At 44.8% G+C, this 19,181-nt stretch overlaps 1 protein-coding gene across 1 annotated transcript; it reads right to left on the bottom strand.

The window, feature by feature from the left end:
* Positions 1 to 13,794: 13,794 nt before the first annotated feature.
* On the bottom strand, positions 13,795 to 18,810 carry bub1bb (BUB1 mitotic checkpoint serine/threonine kinase Bb). The gene is made up of 9 exons (XM_080783905.1): positions 18,733 to 18,810; positions 17,262 to 17,412; positions 17,090 to 17,149; positions 16,596 to 16,740; positions 16,215 to 16,411; positions 15,943 to 16,103; positions 15,614 to 15,813; positions 15,179 to 15,282; positions 13,795 to 14,842 (listed from the first exon to the last, which is right to left on the bottom strand). The coding sequence occupies exons 2-9, from the start codon at positions 17,393 to 17,395 to the stop codon at positions 14,554 to 14,556; spliced, it is 1,290 nt and encodes a 429-aa protein (XP_080640031.1). The 5' UTR covers positions 17,396 to 17,412; positions 18,733 to 18,810; the 3' UTR covers positions 13,795 to 14,553.
* Between the last annotated feature and the right edge of the window lie 371 nt (positions 18,811 to 19,181).

Raw genomic sequence — 19,181 nt, 5'->3', positions numbered from 1 at the left:
CTGGCCTGCCCTGGAATCAAACCTGGGGCAACCAGGGTCTTTGGCTTCCCAGGCGGGCTCACTAACTCCCCTCATGTCCTGAGGGCTGCACCCCACGACTGACACAACTCTGGGTAGGCACTATTCTAGTTTCCATTGTTGCACAATAAGGATGTTGGGAGACGGGAATTTTAGGAGACAACGTACAGACAGCGAGAGCAGTGAGGTAAACTGCCGTCTATTGTTATGCTAAACACAACAAGCTCACCGGCAAGGAGACAACAGGTGCAGATGCGAGGGTGGTGAGGGCGGCATTAGAGAGGCTACATAAATAAATAAATGGTCGGATTGGACCTCTTGGGGGCCAGCGGGTCGCCAGTTTAACAGCCCTGCCGCTACAGACATCTAAAGTCAGAAACGGCTCGAAGGTCGAGAGGGCATCCTACGTTGGCCCAGCAATTCTAAAGAGAATGAATGATCAAGGCGCTTCCCTGTCATAATTCCGTTACCTGGGTCCAATGAATGAATAGTGAATAGTAAAATAAATGTGAAAGAATACGACATCCACTGCCTCACAACTGTGGGTCGTCACACAACTTCAAGGGCAGACAGCGGAGCGTGAGCGCACATCACTCCCATGTTAATGTCGACGGGAGGCAGGGAACAAAGAGGAGGGGGGGATGAAAGAGGAAAGCCGAGCCGGGACACTGATGAAGGAACGGTGACTGACACAGACATATGGAGAGGAAGCAGGCGAAGGGAAATGAGGAGGGGGAAGTAGTACAACAGGGAGAGTGTTGGATATAACAGAATAGATGGACCAGACATTGATTGAAAGCTGTCACTACTATCCTGACAATGAGGTTGCCTGGCGGTGGGTCTGTTCTGTTGTTATGCCTCTCTATAGGCTACCTGATTCTTTCCTCCGTCACCTTGGGTGTCGTCTGCTGTAAACAAGCGAGGCAGCAAATAGTGAGGATATGAGGAGAGGACAGTCAGGCTGACCGAGAACATACATCATTCTCCTGTCATATATTGACACTTGACTCATCAGGCAGAGTAAATGGACAAGAAAAGTATTATTTTAGCTACAGTGCCCTCGTACATGCGAACAGCCTGAACAGGGGAAGGGAACCGACGCCACACGACTGTATTGGAGGTGCAAACAAAGGTACTTATTGTGATTTGGCACGTTGTTGTGGCTTGGGAGCTTAAAAAGCAAATACGTGGATGTAGTGACTTAATTTTACATGTTGTAGGTCCATGCAATTACAATGGTTTTGAGTAGGGACAGAAAAATGTAGCCCTGTATAATATGATCTGTCTCACAAACTCAATGCTGATACCTGTGTTATGCACCTCAAAGACAGAGGCGGACTGCAAATGGCAGACCCCAAAAGGTCTGCCATGTTTCTTTACCTCCCACCAGCAACCCACCACAGCCTGTAGAGAACTAATGCCTGATTTATAGCTGTGAGCAGGTGTCGCACAACGGAAATAGTTGTATAGATCGGGCTGATCTATACATCGGCTATTTCCGGTGCACGATACGGCACACGACCATGAATAAATCAGGCATAACGCAATAATGCACAGTAAATGCTGTGTGGTCGCTGTCCGCTCTCGACACCTTACCATAACGACGTTGTAAAAGCCTGGGCTCCAGGCTTTTTTTTATGGGGCTTCTGTATTGCGATGCTGCTGACACATGCCCGAACACATACCTTGCACTCCCAAAACCAGGAAATTAGGCTGTTGTCTGTGAAGTGTATTGCAGTACGTGTGGTGCACTGCTAAACAGCTTATAGGCGAGAGAAGGGTACTATGCAGTGAAAGACTATTGCACTGCAAGACTTGCACTCTGTTTAATTAATGATGCTCCTGGCTCGCACAATTACGTTGAGCATGTTTTGATGCTCAGCTGATGAGCGTATGATCAAGCTCGACCAATGGGACGAGCAAGAGAGAGAGAGCGCTCTCTCGTTATTTTGTCTAATTTATTCATGCAGTGGGACTCTGGGCCAGCTTTATTGTTCGCCCCATATTGCCACGAACGCAACAAATTCGTACTTACTTCTTCCAATCTGCTGCTCAGCAGTCAGCATGTCCCTGCAGGGGACAACGTTGTGGCCATTCTTTAACCCCCTGGTGCCTTGCTGCAACCTCTTTGTATCAATCTTGGTCCAAGATTCTTGGAGCCAATTCCGTCACCCAGTGTGCACGGCATTCCGGCCCAGAGGAGTGGGATTCGGACTTGGAGCCTCATTTAAATCTTTAGTGTTTGACGCCTCATGGCCACTGGCTGCATGTTGGCCTGTAAATGCGCACTGTTTCTGTGTGTGTGTGTGTGTGTGTGTGTGTGTGTGTGTGTGTGTGTGTGTGTGTGTGTGTGTGTGTGTGTGTGTGTGTGTGTGTGTGTGTGTGTGTGTGTGTGTGTGTGTGTGTGTGTGTGTGTGTGTGTGTGTGTGTGTGTGTGTGTGTGTGTAACTGCTAGCCTGAGCTGGACCGTGCATTTAAGGTGGACCACACATGTGGGCCTTTCCAAAAAACGAATGATGTGAGAGCTAAGTGGATGTCCACGTATGTGTGCCTGGGATTTCCTGTGCATGATGTGTGTTGTTGTGCTGTGGGTTTTCGTCCTAAAATAACTTCTCAGTCACTCGCTGTACTTGTTCCCCTCCTTGAATATCAACGTGTAACCTGAGATCAACACACAGTGGTGTTTTGGTTACTGATAGCAACAGGACCACAGCTATTCGATTTTTCTAGTGTGTCTCTATGGTGAGGCAAAGCGCTCGATATACAGAGCAATCTTCCTACTCTCACCTATGGTCATGAAGTGTGGGTCATGACCGAAAGAATAAAATTGCGTGCCGTGGCTGAAATAAGTTTTCTCAGACGGGTGGTGGGCCACTCCCTTAGAGATAGGGTGAGTTCAGTCATCTGTGGGAGACTCTTGAGTAGAACCACTTCTCCTTGACATGGAAAGGAGCCAGCTTAGGTGGTTCGGGCATCTAGTACGGATGTCTCCCGAGCATCTCCCTAGTAGCTCCTTGCTGTACGTCCCACTGGGAGGAGACCCACCAAGGACCAGATGGGGGGATTAGGCTATATCTCTACACTGGCCATGGAAAGCCTCGGGATCCCCAGGAGGAAGTTGCTAATGTTGCTCTGGAATGGGGAAAGTTTTCTATAAGAGGGTCTGTGTGTGCGTGCATGCGTCTGAGACTAATCTCACCACTAGATGGATCAGCGCCAAATTCCTTTTGCACGTCAAGGTTGTGTAGGCCAAGGAAGCAACTCTCCAAATTTATTTTCACATAATTGTGAATAGGCTAATGTTTAATTTTTAAGGGGAGATCTAGCATGCATCAGCCAGGTTTTGGCCGGTCCAATGTGTCACAGGAGTGGGACACCGAGCAACAAAGGTAATGAAAACACTGGAGCAGCTCGGACCGTTTAAATGGCTGCTTTTTTTTTTAAAGGTTCAGAGTACAGAGCAAGACTAACGTTTTGATGTTGCTGCACCTTCCATAGTCCATAGTTGTACTGACGTCATAGGCCACATGATGTCCAAAATCCTTGCATTCATGCAGTCTTGTTCTCTCGAACATCACACTATCAGCTTAATCAACACCTGCTATAACTATCTCACAGAAATGCTTGCACTGTTTATCTGCATGTACAGTACATGTTTCCGTTCATTGTTGATGATTATCATATAGTTATGAAAAACAAAAGACTATGGTACAACCCAGAACCCATATTGATTAAGAACATTCCTCTATCTATTCCAACCATTCTCCAATATGCATTTCACAGGCAAGTGCTGCTCATTCAGTCTATGCCTGGCATTTATCAACCTGATTAATATTTTTGAAGTCAATTGCTTTTTTCCTCTTTCTCCACAATTTAGTAATTATGCCAATTGATTCCTCCCCCCACACACGTCTGCTGTTGTAATTGTAACCAACTGACTGACTCACCTACCAGTGAGAAGCCCCCACTATAGGAGGACGTGGAAGAGCCTTGGTCCTACTCCTCCCTCCCAACACTCCCTGCTGACAGGTACCGCCCCACCCCGTAGAATTACTTGTATAGGGACACATTTCAACCTTCCCGCCCGGCTTCCCTCCCCCGACCGCGGGCCAATTGTGTTCGTATAGACCAGTATAGACGATTAACAAAGCCGGATGCACCACGGTGGATTTGAACCCACAACCTCTGCGGTGGTGGGCACTGGGCAAGCAAGCAAAGGAATTATATACCGGTGTGTGTATCTATATATATATATATATATATATATATATATATATATATATATTATATATGTATATATTATTATTTATATATATATTATTCTTTTTTATAACGACAGCAAACAATGACGTGATGGTCACCATGGGTAGCATCTGAAAACCAGGAAGGAAGTTTTCCAAACTGGGGTAAACTTTTCAGCACAATTGTGGTGGCGTTCAGAAACAATGATTTGGCGTTCAGAAACAATACAGGGCTGCTACTGGAACACACTATAATAAATAAAGAGCAGAGATACTGTAGGATACACTGATAAGGTGAACATTGTCATGTTTTCCCTTTAAGTGGATTCAGACTGAAAAGAAAGGGGGTTTCCTATAGTCTGCGTCACTGATTGATTGGAATCATCCATTAGCTGTATACTGTATAGTTACTACATGCACTTGCTGGACGAGAGATGACTTATGCTTAATTTACAGTCATTCGTACAACGAAGTATAAATCAGGCTTTCGTGTGAGACCAGCATAGTCCATAATAATTTAATGGCATGAGAGGGAAGCACATTGATGACTATGGATAACTGTGATAGTAAGACTTACAACTGCAACCTTTCCTGCACACACTCATTGGAGCATTATCGTAACGGAAAGACAAATCTCCCTTCTTCATGATTAGCCTGCATGCCCACAACCTTAAAGGTGCTACTGGGTTTAGTTTTTTCCCAACTTCACAATGCAAAAGATGACACGCTCTGACACATTACGTCGGCGGCGCGTCTGATTTCAAACTCTTGTGTCGAGCAGATTTCACCTGCATTGTTGTTGTCTCCACATGCATGCTGCAATTGGAGCCTCTCTCACGGCAATCTCTCCACGCGTGCCACTGTTATGCCGGGAATGCACACAGGTGTTGATGAAACAGACCTGACACATGCCAGATTCATGTCCTTCCCTCACCTTAGAATGCATTCCTCGGGAGGCCGTCCTTTCATTTGATTTTTAACTACAATTTAACTAATAAATAGACCAGAGAATTCACCTGAGCACTCAGCCCACACACACACACACACACACACAGATGCATACACGCGTCAATGTGCGAGGACAAAAACAGGTAGCTTGTTTTCACAATGCCTTGCAGTTTATAGTCTGCCGTGGCAGTGGCATTAGTATACTGTTAGAATATTGTCACTAGGTGATCTGACACATTTTTTGTCTTGTACCAGGCAGCATTTTGGGATTGTCTTCCTTTACAATAAAGAGAGAGAGGAGAGAGAGAGAGAGAGAGAGAGAGGGGGGGGGGGGGGGGGGGTTTGGGGGTGGATGGATGTGGAGATGGAGGGGGTGGGTGGTGAGAAGAAGGTGAAGGCAGTGCTTTGGGATGCGGTCCTTCACTAAACCAATCCAGTCATCCTCCCGGACAGCTTCTTTTGGTTTTGCCTGCGCTCTCCTCCCCATCACCATCACCTCCACCGCCACCATCACCACCTGGCCACCTCACTGCATTCTTCTTCTGTTCCTCCACCTCCGTTGGTGCCTAGTGCACAGCCAGGCAGCACACAGTAGCCCACTCTTTATCAATGACGCTAAGCCTCTCTTTCTCTTTTCTGCACTTACACATTTGGTGTGTAAGAAAGAGAGAGACAGAGAGAGAGAGACACACAGAGAGAGACAGAGGGGGGAGGCAAAACCGGGGGCTCTGTAGAAAATAAATACATATATAGCAGTCATTTCTCTTACCTTGTCGTTCAGCGATGAGGAGAGCCTCCTCTCTCCTCCAGGAAGGCTTGCGAGCGAAGAGTGCACACATACACACTGTTAGACACACACACTCATTCACGCGCACCCACATTTACACACGCTTGCACGCACGCACATACCCAGACCCCCACCACACGCTGACACACACGCCACACTCCCTCTCTCATAAACACACACACACACACACACACACACACACACACACACACACACAGACTCAGCCAGCGATGAGGAAGGCTGGCTCTCCTCTCAAGCAACCGCGCACTGCAGGCTGCCGCTTGCCTGGGAAAGCATGATGCGTTCCGCCCTCCAGGCAGAAGCACGCGCTGCCATCTCAAAGGCTCTTTGTTGGGGCCGATTCATGCCCAGGCTCGGCTCCTCTAGCTTGCGTATACGGGTCCGTCCGCGTAGTGGCTGTCTGCTCCCGGGGGGGACGCTGTGTGGTCAGACAATGAAGAGACAAAACCGTGGAGGAAAAAAAGCCACATCCAGGAGGAGAGAATATCACAGCCTCACAGAGCTCCTTCCATCCCCCTCTCTCTCTCTGCTCTCCTGGCTCACTCAGTCTCTCTCTCTCTCTCTCTCTCTCTCTCTCTCACGCACGCACACGTACACACACACACTCGCGCGCGCTCCCTCTCGCCCCCTCTCTCTCACTCGCTCTCTCTCACTCTTTATCATTCCCCTTCTTCCCTATACCTCCCCCCACACTCTCATTGGGCTGTCTTTGCAGTAGCCCTGAATTGATAGCTCTGCATGCGCGTGTGTGTGTGCGCGTGTGAGAGCTTGGGTTGGTTTCTAGTGACTGTAAGAGGAGAAGGGCTTCTGGAGGCATCACCTGGGATACCTTTCATCCACCTGCCCCCCCTCTCAACAACGCCATGCCATCCCTCCATCTCGTCCACACACGTGATGAGGTGATATGAGAACACGGCCAGTGACTGAGGGTGCTGTGTTCACCCAGCGTGCTACTCAGTCAGATGCATTATCCATGGAATGACAGGGTCAGACTCAGGGATGGCAGATGGTGGTGGTGGGCGCACGTGTGGGCGTGTGTGTGTGTGTGTGTGTGGCCACTGTGATGTTGGAGGGACTGGCACAGTGCTAGGCCGTTCCTAGGGAAGGGGGAATCCTCCTCACAATCACTTTTGTGACAACCATGACCCAAAATCCTCAGGCGAGATAAATACAGCAACTCTCATCGTTTTGAAGGCACCGCGTTCATTTCTGTTTTCAGTCGCAATCGTTTCCTGAATAATTTATAAGCCAGCTAAGACCAGACACTCGGCAGCACAACGTATTAGGGTCACATTGTGCAGAAATAGCAAATGGAGCCAGATTTGGGACATATGTAATGCATGGCATTTTGATGTGAGAGCAGCTTGTCAGGGCACTATAAGGGATTTAAATCTGTGTTTCTCAAAGACGGGTCCTGGGACCACCAGGGGTCAAGATGGACACTTATGGGTCTGGGGTCCGTACCTCTGAGAGTGTAACCTGGTGGTTTATATTTAGGCCACAAACCCCCATTTGATAGCATGATTTTAATCTATGGGACTCTAATCTACACTCAGTTATTTTAAACATTTTTCACTTCAAGGTCCATTATGTATTCGGCATTTGAGCTACGGACTACCATTTGATGAGTTTTAGACGCTCAGACCCAAAACGAAATAATCATTTGCTGTCGTTGGAAAGGTTTTGTCCACAATTCCATGCAGTATTGATGTGATACCATATGGGAGAGATAACAGGCAAACATTGATCAAATCAAATATTGTAATTGTGTAGACTTCTTGTAAATTAAATAATGCAGATGTTTAACATGTTTAATAATGTATCTCTTGAGAGCGTAAAATGGGTCCATTTGGTTTCATTTTGCAATAGTTACAGCTCCATTGGTTACCAATGTGGCCTCCCGGTGGCACTATAATAGGCCAATGTGAAAAGGGTGTCATTTCTTGTTACGCTTTGGATGGCAATTGGATGATTTGAGGCATTTTGTTCCAAAAATGTGTTTTGCAAAAATCCACCTGTTGGTGGCGCTATAACAGGCCAATGTGAAAAGGGTGGGATATATTCCTCAGCCTAGTAGGAAAGTCTGTGAAAGATTTCAAGTAAATTGCATGCTGCGTTCATGATTTGAGGCTTTTTGTTCAAAACGGGCCAATCCTGCAAACTTTGAAAGCCAATGTTAGCCAATTAGGATGGAATATGAAATATTGGACAGATCCGTCTTGAACACATGATTATAGAGATGCTGTGTAAAGATTTCCGGGATTTTTGGACAGAATCTGGAGGAGTAATATGAAACAATGTGTTTTACAAAAGTCGGCCTCCTGGTGGCGCTATAACAGGCCGTTCTGGAAAATTTGGGGCAGAGGTTCATTGTTGGCATCCAGGGAGTGTGTGTGCAAAATTTGGCATCGACCGGGTAATCGGTGCCGGAGATTAGCTGGTAACAGACGGACGGACGGACGGAAAGATGGACGCGCGCGCGCGCACACACACACACACACACACACACACACACACACACACACACACACACACACACACGGAGTGCAAAACATACTCTCTCCCCATGCCTTCGGCCTGGTGGAGAAAATAAACACAGGCAAGAGTCGTGGTCAATTTAGGTAACAGCTGTGCCGACTTTGCCACTTGGGGTAATTGGCAGATGTGACCAATATGTATTGACCACTCTTAATGACGCACTGTTTTATACTTTGTATGATTCTGTCTCATGATGAAAACGGCTGACCTCCAAACCCTGCTATTTTTTTTTTGTTATTTGTGAAGATTTTATTTCTATTTATTTCAATCTATATGGTGAAATGCCGACATTAGGGATGCTAGGGTTAATGTGTTTAAGAACAGAGCAAACATAATTTTAGGAAATTGTCAAGCTGTATCGAGGAGAATAATGGACCCTGGTGCATCATTGCCATTGTGATGTGACTGTAAGGTTCTGTAAGGACTCCACAGGCTAAGAAGGTTTGATCTTTTGTATTTGTCAGGGCCATTGTTACGCTTGATGAGCCAGCCACTACTGCTGATGAAAACATTGACTCTCTCCACTTAGATGAAACAGGAAAGCAAATGGCCTGCCATTGTGAAAAGAGCTTATACACTGACAATGCAGAGGTAAACCTTTTGTATGCATTTGTTTAAATGAAAGCCCCTGAGCCTCTTAAATTATACAGACTTGTATTAATTCTAACCATTGTTTGGGCTAAAGATTAAGCCATAAATATTTACAGGCCAAGGCAGGAGCCTTGGGCTATATATATAGTGCTAAACTCACAACAACAATGTTGTTTTGAGATTCAAATCCAATGCTATTTTCCGGGTGATAATAGAGTCCAGGATGGTCAATCATGAAAATGTGTGAGGGAAAGATACAAAGACCGTGGTCCTTTTGGCCTTGTCTCCTCCTCCAGGCAGCACACCACTGCACAATCACAGCATTTGGCGATGGAATTGGATTAATGATTGATGATGCTGGAGTTCTTTTTTTTGGGCAGGGGGGGTGGGGGGTGGTGTCTCTCGATGTCAGAATAGTCAAGTGCAGTCCGCTCTCACGCTTGGCCCATGACATGTTTTACTAGGACTTGAAAGCAGTTGTGGACAGTAACTAGTAAGTGCATTTACTTGAGTACTACTGCACTCAAAGGAGCACTCTCCTCACGACTTAATTATAATTAAGTTGGCACCATTTCTGTCTACCCACATCTTGAAGGGGGCACACTTCAAAAACCTGCATGTCTCCCTGAACCTAGCTGGAATATTTGACTCAACTACATTTCTCTAAAGGGACTCTTGGGACCCAAACTTACAAAAATATATATTATGAATTAACCACTTCAAACAGTTCCTCAATTCCTCAAAATGTCTGATTCTTATTTTGTCTATAAATGCATTGATGTCAACTAGAAAATGCACTTTGTAATTTGTTCTTTCGAATAGCTGAGTATCTACTTGAGTATCGTCCACCACTGAGTCCCCTCCCACGCTCGCTGGACCCATGACATGTTTTACTAGGACTTGAAAGTGAGGTAAAGCCTGGCTAGGGAGCTCGCTGTTAACTGGTGCGTGTAAATATAAAGCGTACAAATAGGTTAAGAGCACTGAGTGTAAAAACACAGGCGATACAGCCTGAGTGTGTTTGTCTGTCAAAGTAACAACGCTGGACAAAAGCTCTCCTCTGAGGGGACTCTCTGAAGGCCATTAGGGAAAGGTAGCTAGCTTGTAGCGTAGAGTCGTCCCTCTGTTGCAGAGAGAGAGAGAGTGGAGGGGGGGTGAAGAGAGAGAGAGAGAGATGTATAGATTTTCTGTCTCAAGAGCAATCTGGATCAGTGGCTGCTTGCTTTCATGAGATGGGCTTTTAACAGGTCCTGCCAAATAACAAGCCGTAGACGTAGATGATGCATTATGATGTGGTTATGCTGTGTTGTTATAATATTATAATAGTGTATCATGTGTATCATTCATTTGTCACTGAATTTCAGCCTTTTCAGAACACTTTGAAAATCCCACGTGTTAAGTTGACTGAGAGTGTACAAATTAACCAAATGGACTCTGTCAAGGCCTTTAGTGGACCCTTCTGAGTTAATTGAACACTGAGGACTTTACTGCATACCAAGGCAAACTTTATACTTTTAAATTCTCACCAGTAGAAAAGAACAGCAGAACAGCAGCTTTAACCACATTAACCCTGGCGTCTCTATTTTGGGCATGTTTATAGATAAGAATTCTCAAATATAGCCTAGGCCTATGTGCTTAATTTATACATGTCGTATGATGGTGTCCTGCAGCGAAACTATAGCTGATCTACTCACAACACGCCACAATGTGACACATTGTGAGCTTGTATATCTGCTGTATTTGCTTTACAGCAGTGTCAGGTTTAGTGGTTAAATATTTCCAGTACGACATTGAAGTAATCTTTTCTACAAGACCAAGGGGCTGGAGAAGTGGCTTCACCCAGTGTCACAGCACATTAGTATAGTGGTCTATTTAATAACTAGGTCTGATGATCTGCTCACCATGGCAAAGGAAGGGATTTAATTTGCTAATAAGGCAACCACCTATCATCTACTCATTCATCAGTCTGCCCTTGGAGTGAGTGAGTGAGTGTGTGCATGTGCATAGGCCTACTTGTTACTCGTATTACTATACTTGTGGGGACAATATATCCTCACAGTATAGTACAATGTGATGAATAGATTTTCCAGATTCTCACAAGCTCATATGTGAGCTAAGCTTGTGTTGATATTTTCGGTGCGTGACACCTTAGGGTTAGGTTCCTCAGTTATAGTAGTATAAGTGTGTCATCACAGAAGATTAGGTCCACTCCCATGATTTCAGTGCCACCTCCCACGGGATGACAAACATTTTGGCTGGTTTAATTTCATCCTAGAAAGGGTTTAGTAAATATTACTGCCAACAGTTTACATAAAACACAATGATATCCTGTATGCACAACACTAAGTTTAGTGATTTAATTATAGTAAGTAAGTAATCCTGCAGTTTATGGCCATCTAAATTTAGATTTTATTTATTAACTTGCGACAACCTGCCAGAAAGTGTATGAAATTACATACTGTGGAGTCTGTCAGGTCTCACCTCAGGGGGAGGGGCGAGTTACCATGACAACCAGGCACGCCCACGGCCGTGTCATAGACTCAGTGTACTATCCTAGAGCAATTCTAAATCAGCTGCGCCTCATTCCGGCCGCCGCCCTGGTTAGCAATTAAGGACAGCCACAGCCTGTCAGCCGCGCCCTTTATAAACAACCTGCGCACCTAGCAGTATCAGATCCCTGCTACACACAGACGCTCGCGCAGCATATGCCGTCCACTCGGCGTTGGATGGTAAGTCCACACTCCTCTCACTTATGGACTCTCACGTATGGACTATGTTTATTGTTTGATCGTTTGTATCACCACTCAATTGCTCTCTTATTCTCACATCACCAGGCTTGTAGGAGTGGGGCTGGAAGCACACGCAGGAGCGTGTACCCCCCATAGACAAGTATACACGGAGAGCCGCATGCATACTGGAGACCCACCTGGCTCGTATCGGGGACGAGTGCGGACGACGGGACCCCCGTATGGAAACGGCAGCTCCACAGCTCCATAAGGTCGCAGTAAGACAAACCGTTCACTATCTATCACCCGTGTTATTAAGAAGAGGCACTCATAGTGGCAAATGAGCAGCTAAGGATAATAACGAAGATTGTGAATGAAGGAAGTCACCCTGTCGATGCTAAATGAAGACTGTGAATGAAGAGTGTCACCGTGGTGTTGTACACTGAAGATTGTTGAAAGAAGATAACCCCGTAGAGACTAATGGAAGCTAGCAGGCTCTAGATAAAGTGTCACGTCCACCCTGTGAAAGAAGACAGGCCCGTGTTATGTTTATTTCACCCTTTGAAGAGACTTTAAGTTGGCTTGCTCCGCCAGGCCCGGTGAAAGAAGACCGTTAGAAACTAGAGCGCTTACTTTGTGTTAACCCTCTGACTGCCGTTGTCGTACCGACACGGCCACCCAGTAGATAGAGAGAAATAAGAATATAAATGCTTGTGTATCTTCCTGTCGGCCGAGCCTAAGGGGCCCTCCGTACCATCCCCGCCCGGCACCATACCAAGTACTTTTACTCTAATTACTCACCACCCCGTATCCGAGTACTTCTACTCTAAAGTACTCTTCTGTGCCTTGTGGATAGAGAAAGATACGCACCCCCTTACCTACCTCCGGGGGAGCCTCCTGGCCTCCTCTGGAACCTGGAAAAGAAGAAGAGAAAGAGTTATACAAAGGCCTAGTTGGTAGACTGCCTAGACCGGGTGTCTCAGGCCCCAACTTTGTACTTACCTTGTGCTCTGACCGTATGCTAACATCCCCTCTCATCCTCTGCAGTGACGACTCCCGCCTCGGAACCGGGACCTCATGCAAAGAATATTACTGACTGAGTTCTGTTTGTGAAAACTGACGTTGTTTGAATCTGTTGGAGAAATAAAGCAAGGGGCGCCATCGTGTGTCTAACCCCTGAAACTGCACTCTGAGTTGTATTTCCCACCCGACCTCCCACAATACAGACAGACAAATACTAACTAGATGTTATTAGTACTGGAGGTCAAGGTGGTTAGAGTAGCCTATGGCTGGGAAATATGGCAATATAGATGGGATTTTGGATGATTCTTATATCATGTTCCTTTTCTGGTTAAAAAAAGTGTTCTGTATGTCACTGGCAGCGCATCGAGTATCCTATCCTTCAAATAACTTTGACATTGTCTACCAGTTGGTGTCCCATCCTACACCAGTCAAAATGTATCATTGCAAGAGTATATGGAGACAACTTCCAACCACTGCATAATCATATCTCAAATGAATATAGCGCTTTTCTACCCAACATGGGGTGGAAGAGAACATTTTTAATTATTTGTATTAGGAGTCGGACATCAATAAAAAGTGGAATGGCAGTTAATGACAGTTCACTTTCTTTATACCTATTCCTTTATTTCGTTTATTTTGTAATCTCACTGTGAATAATATATGATAGCAAATATACCAATGTTAGCATATTTGGCTCAAAGTATTAATAGATTTTTGTGCTTGCCAGCTTCCCATTCTTGCACCCAGCTAGTAATCATAATACCATTACCAGGATAAAAAAACTGGGCATTTGAACTCACTGCATCTCTTGCATGCCCTCTGCTGACAAAGCATTATAACAACGGCCTTACCATCTCATCAAGAAATAAGCATCATGCAACCACTTTTTCAGGTTTATTGAACATCAATACAACATTTGCTGGAGAATACGTTTGACCAATACGTAGACACAATCCAGACTGAATCACATCACCGACACATCCTCCCATCTACAACAATATCCGACTCACTTGATGATGAGTAAATATGAGACAAAAAATGGAACAAAAGTAAAAATGAAAGGAAACCAAAATGATGAAGTATGTTAAAAGATCCTGCATAAAAGTACCGGATAAAATGAATGAAAATTAAAGCTAGTAATCCTGCTATAGCACAAAACTGATCAATAGCCAGCAGTCACGTTTATATTTTTGAACAGTTCAATATTCACAACTATATACAAAAAATAAAATGCCTTTTGAAACCAAATGTAAAAGCGCCAGACAGTTTGACAAACAATTAGGGGCGCCAAATAAAAAAAGGACTCAGTCCTAACTGCCAGACGCAGCAAGATGCCTTAATTATAATCGCCGTGCCTGTAATTAATAATTACGTGGCATAGTAGAGTTTACAGTCTCTGCCCCTCCATGTTTGTAAACAACAATGGCTGCCATTGAGAATCTGCAGATTCCGCTCAGACGAAGGGTTTTATGGGCAAGTCAACGATTGGCTTAGAGGTAGCCTAGAGACAAGGCAGCCAATCATGAAAAAGTGTCTACTAGGTCCCTACTAGCCCCAGTAGTGATTATAAGCCAGGTTAGCACCTGACAAAAAAGGAATAGAGAAATGTTGAGAAAAACAACTTATGAAGTGTGTTTGTTGTTGTCTTTGTTTAAGTTCCTCAGACACCAGCACCGGTACTGGTTTGGTCCTTTGAAACTCCCTCGTGTACATGATGTGCTGTCTTTTGGCGATAGCGCTCAGCACGCATCTCCTCGAAGCAGAACTCTGTGCCGCCGCTATGGAGGAGCTCCTTGCAGTACATGGACCGTTCCTGTGCTTTCCCCGCCTCTGCCTCCTCCTGCTGCCGCTGTCGTCCCTGCAGCCTCTTTAGAGGGGTCTCATCCTCTCTGCCGGGCTTGCGTACCGATAAGACCATGTTCACTGCAGGGTTGATGTGACGCGGAGTCCTTAGGCAAATAAAGCAGATGGTACATCTCAGGAGGACCACAGATGAAACAAACTACACACAACCTCTGCAGGGTGGTCTACAATCTAGAAAAACCATCTAGACTCTAGATGGTTGCAAGTTGATCGTCAAATAAATGAAGGAATGCGTTAGGGTTGCAAATGTTTATCAAACTAATCGTTTAACAAAAAACAATTTATTTGAAAAAGGAAATACCTGCGTATACCCTGCATCAGGATTATTCCACATTACAATCGATAAAATACTTGACACACAAAAAATCCATCACCCATGTAAGAGGACCATGAGGACCATAAGAATCCATGAGAGCACTCACATTGTTGGAGGCTGGTCCGACTCCTCAACAAATGGCTGGAAGGCTGGCATAAGAGGAGGTGGAGGGGCTACATCATGATGGCCATATCTGGACCTGGGGGGCATCTACATAAAGCAAATAAAGGAAATGTTGAAAAGGATCCCACCGGTTAAATTTTCAACATTTTACTATGTCATTAATACACCCTAGAGCTGTTTTGTGGAAATAATAAAAATAATGTCCCCCATTCTGTGTTTCCTAGAACTGGAGGTCTGAAAAAAAAATTAATTAACATGGTTAATCACATATTGATGAAGTCATCAACATGATTTTATTTTATTTCCACACAACAGCTCTAAGGTATATTAATGACATAGTAAAGTGTTGAAATTGAGTGGAATGCCCCTTTAATGACGTTCACCAGCCAATACCACATAAGCACTGAAGTAATCCTACCTTGACATCGCACCATTTTTCAGGCTTTTGATCGTTCTCCTTTCCCCTCACTAGTGGAGGGGCCACCCAGGCCTCCAACTTGGATCCTGAAGGCTCAGCACTCGGAGCCTTGTTCTCATCATAAACCACAAAGTGACTGTTCTTGCCATTTGAGGAAGCTGAGGGCTCCTGTGCCATGACCGTCAGACCCTGCTTGTTAGCTGTCATGAAACAAACGCAAAATAAATGTGTAATCCGCCGACTGCATGTCTATTCTCTTGAGTTACTGTAGTAGCAGGTGAGGTACAGTAGAATACTGTGCAGTAAAAGTGTTTTTGCATGGGACTTACGGAGTACTGCTCCAATTCTATTGATAGGAACAATAGCCTTTTTCTTGCCCCTGTGTTTGAGATCCACCAGACAAGTTCTCTCAGGCTCTTTGGTATCCTCATCGCTGTCGCCTTCCAACATTTTCATCATCACCTGCCGGGACACACGTGCCTGCAACGCCCTGGCAGGAGGAACAGTGCAGGAAAAACGGTTGGGCTTAAAAATGCAGTGCCATTTCAAAGTAGGTCATTTCATCTATTACTGTGCACAAACGATTCATGTTGACCCATACTTGCGAAACGCCATGAGCTTCTCTTGTGGTTCTGCAAGGTTCTTGAATCCCTCCTGGAAGACCATGTCTGCCTTACGGTTGTCGCCTAGTTTCTCATATTCCTCCGACCAAGCGATGTAGAGGGAGGCTTGAGTCACTCCTATTCCCTGGGCCTGCATGTATCTGTAAATATCCATGGGCTCTGAGCTGTGCTCCGCCTGATAAGAGATAAAGGACACATGTATGACAAAGGTAATTACTGTTATACTCAAAAGGCTAGGCAATATCAATATTGGAATACATGACTATATATAGTCTGCGATGACGTGTTGGACAAAGCTGTTTGTGTACAAGATGACCAAAATGAAAACAAATTTTCAACCCCAAAAAAAGGTCACTTACAAATTTGATCCAGAGGTCAACATAGCGGGGGTCACTGTGATACTTTTCTTCCTTTGTGAATCGCGTCACAGCTCGTTCCAACAGCGTAGCCAGGTTGCTCTCCTTTCCCCCCTGAGGGAATGTTTGTTCTGTCCACTTTATATAGCTGTTTAAACACAAATCAACATGAAGCTGAACTCTTATGAACTTCTTGTGTCTAGCCTGACATGGTCAAGGCAGATGGCTTTCCAAATAGATGCCTGGTTCGTTGAGGATTCTTCCCGTCGCCAAATGCGAACTCACAGGGAAATGTCGGGTCTCTACTCTAAATGTAAAGTGTCTTGAGACAACTTGTAATTTGGCAGTATAATAAAAATATACAATTGTACTAAAACCTCATCCGAACTAATGTAATTCCAACCTTACCTAACTCAAAACCTAACTAAATTATATCTAAGAGTATAATCTTTTACCTAATCTAATATAAGAAATGTGATCTGTATTATCTCTCTTACCGGTCCCAGACATCGAGTGGATCCTCTCCTTCATACACACGCAACTCAGATTCAAAGGCCCTGGGAAACCACAGCACAATAAATCACTATCATATCTGGAGACATGATACACAGTTCACGGTGTAAAATGTGTACGGTTCTACATTGTTGAATGTCTGATCAGTGTTCTCACTGTTTCTGCTGTTGGATGATGGGGCTCGTTCCCTCCTGCAGAGCCAGCTGTAAAGCTGACATAGCTCTGCCCCGTCTCAGAGGCTGAATGTTTTCTTTACTTAACTCCCATTCTACATCGCCGCCTTCTGCCATTGTGTATGAAAAGGAAGCTGACACGGCAATACAGACAAAAATAGTCATGTTAATTACAGTCGTCTCAACACCTCTTTGCACAAATTTCACGTTTTAGAATTGACTTAGATCAGAATCATCAGTTAACATATCCGCAATTTGCAACTCTATATTATTTTAAATAATGGCATAAATCTAGAGTTGCTATACCCTCCACTGACAGCGCATTGATCTAAATCGACATCACCAACATTGCAGCTGTAGGGCAAGCTTGAATTATCCTCTTTCAATCTGCAAAGCGTTTCTTTCATAAAAATCCACCGTATACATGTTATGAGCTACTTTCTGGTAAGAAATCCTGTGCTGTGATATTTTTTTGACGTGTTGGAGTTTGGCACAGCAACGGGATGACGAACTCTAGATTCGTCATCCCATTATACAAAAATCTAGTGTTGCAAATTGCGGCTACAGTTAACCATATTATAATATTTACTGTAATGCAGTATTACCGGTAGCCTGGTTTCCGCCCACTCCACTGAGTGAAGGAAGCTCAGAGTCTGATAATCAGGCTAATGCAGTACCCGGTAGCCTATGTACTATAATATACTCAGTGATGCATATAGTCTGCATCCTGCGTCATTCCATACTCACTAAATTGAGAAAGGACACAATCATGTCACCCACCGGGGGTCCTTGGATGCAATACTGTACTCAGTACTGTACTCAAAATCTAATGTCATTGAAGTAGGACTCATAAAATGTCCCCAGACCCATCTAAAAGACCATCCCTGGATCCTGGGACCCATTACATTGAAAACTTATTTACATCACTGCATACTTGAGTTAAACTTGAATTCATGGTTCTGCTGCCATGAATGCAAATTGTTCAGTTGATAATGTATTAATATTCTGACTATATTCATCAATGACTGATTGATGCAGGTTTGTTGTTATCACAACTTATCAGGTTTACTTTAAAAAGTCTCTACACTACACTTTAGTTATTTAGTTACCGTACTTACGTATACTACATTTACTTAGTTGTAGCCCAAGATTTAGACTCTCGTAGCTGGTACTGTACTTCCCTGTGCATGCAAACTCTAATCAACCAGCCTTACTACACCGCTTGCATTATATCATTTGATAATTGATAGATACTCTGTCACTGTGTGACAAGAATGTGAAAACGTTAGGCCCCAGTGCTGCTGTAGCTAACGACATTAGCTGCACATGATCTCCCAAACGGTCCTGCAGAGCTTGTTCGCACCGAAAAAACGTTTGAATACAAAACACGTCTTCAAAACAAACCCGTTTGATGATCATCGTGGTAGCGTTAACAAACTACATGTTTTACAAACCTTTTTCCTTCTTTTTGCACAGATCTTTAGATCCACATGAAGACGCACTAACGTTGTTGTGAAGTTGTGCTGTCCTTTTTCAACCAGACATTCGCTTTTTTGTCGGTTCGTTGCCCGCAGCCCACTTGCTTCGCTTGGTGATCCGGCCCGGGGGTCTAGAGCGGATACGGAAAGAGGTGCGTGCATGTATGTGTGCGCGCAGATCAGCGGACACAGCAGGGCGGGCTGTAGACCGGATCACACCGGTTCATTCACAATGGGAACCAGCAGGCTTGTGTTGTGTGACCGACCGGAGGTTAACATTTTTGAACTGGGGCCGCGAGAGAGATTGGACGGAACTGATTGGAGGAGCGACGGGTAGCGGAAATCCGTCATCTCAAAGACGATTGGCTCGAACCAAAAAGAACAGATCTACAGTATATCACCGCGTTGCAACGAGACGCGGTGAT

This window comes from Protomyctophum bolini (assembly GCF_963924005.1).
Source record: "Protomyctophum bolini genome assembly, chromosome: 15".
In the NCBI taxonomy this organism is placed as follows: domain Eukaryota; kingdom Metazoa; phylum Chordata; class Actinopteri; order Myctophiformes; family Myctophidae; genus Protomyctophum; species Protomyctophum bolini.
Note: the sequence above shows the minus strand (reverse complement) of the source record. Positions and strands in the feature narration are given on the sequence as shown.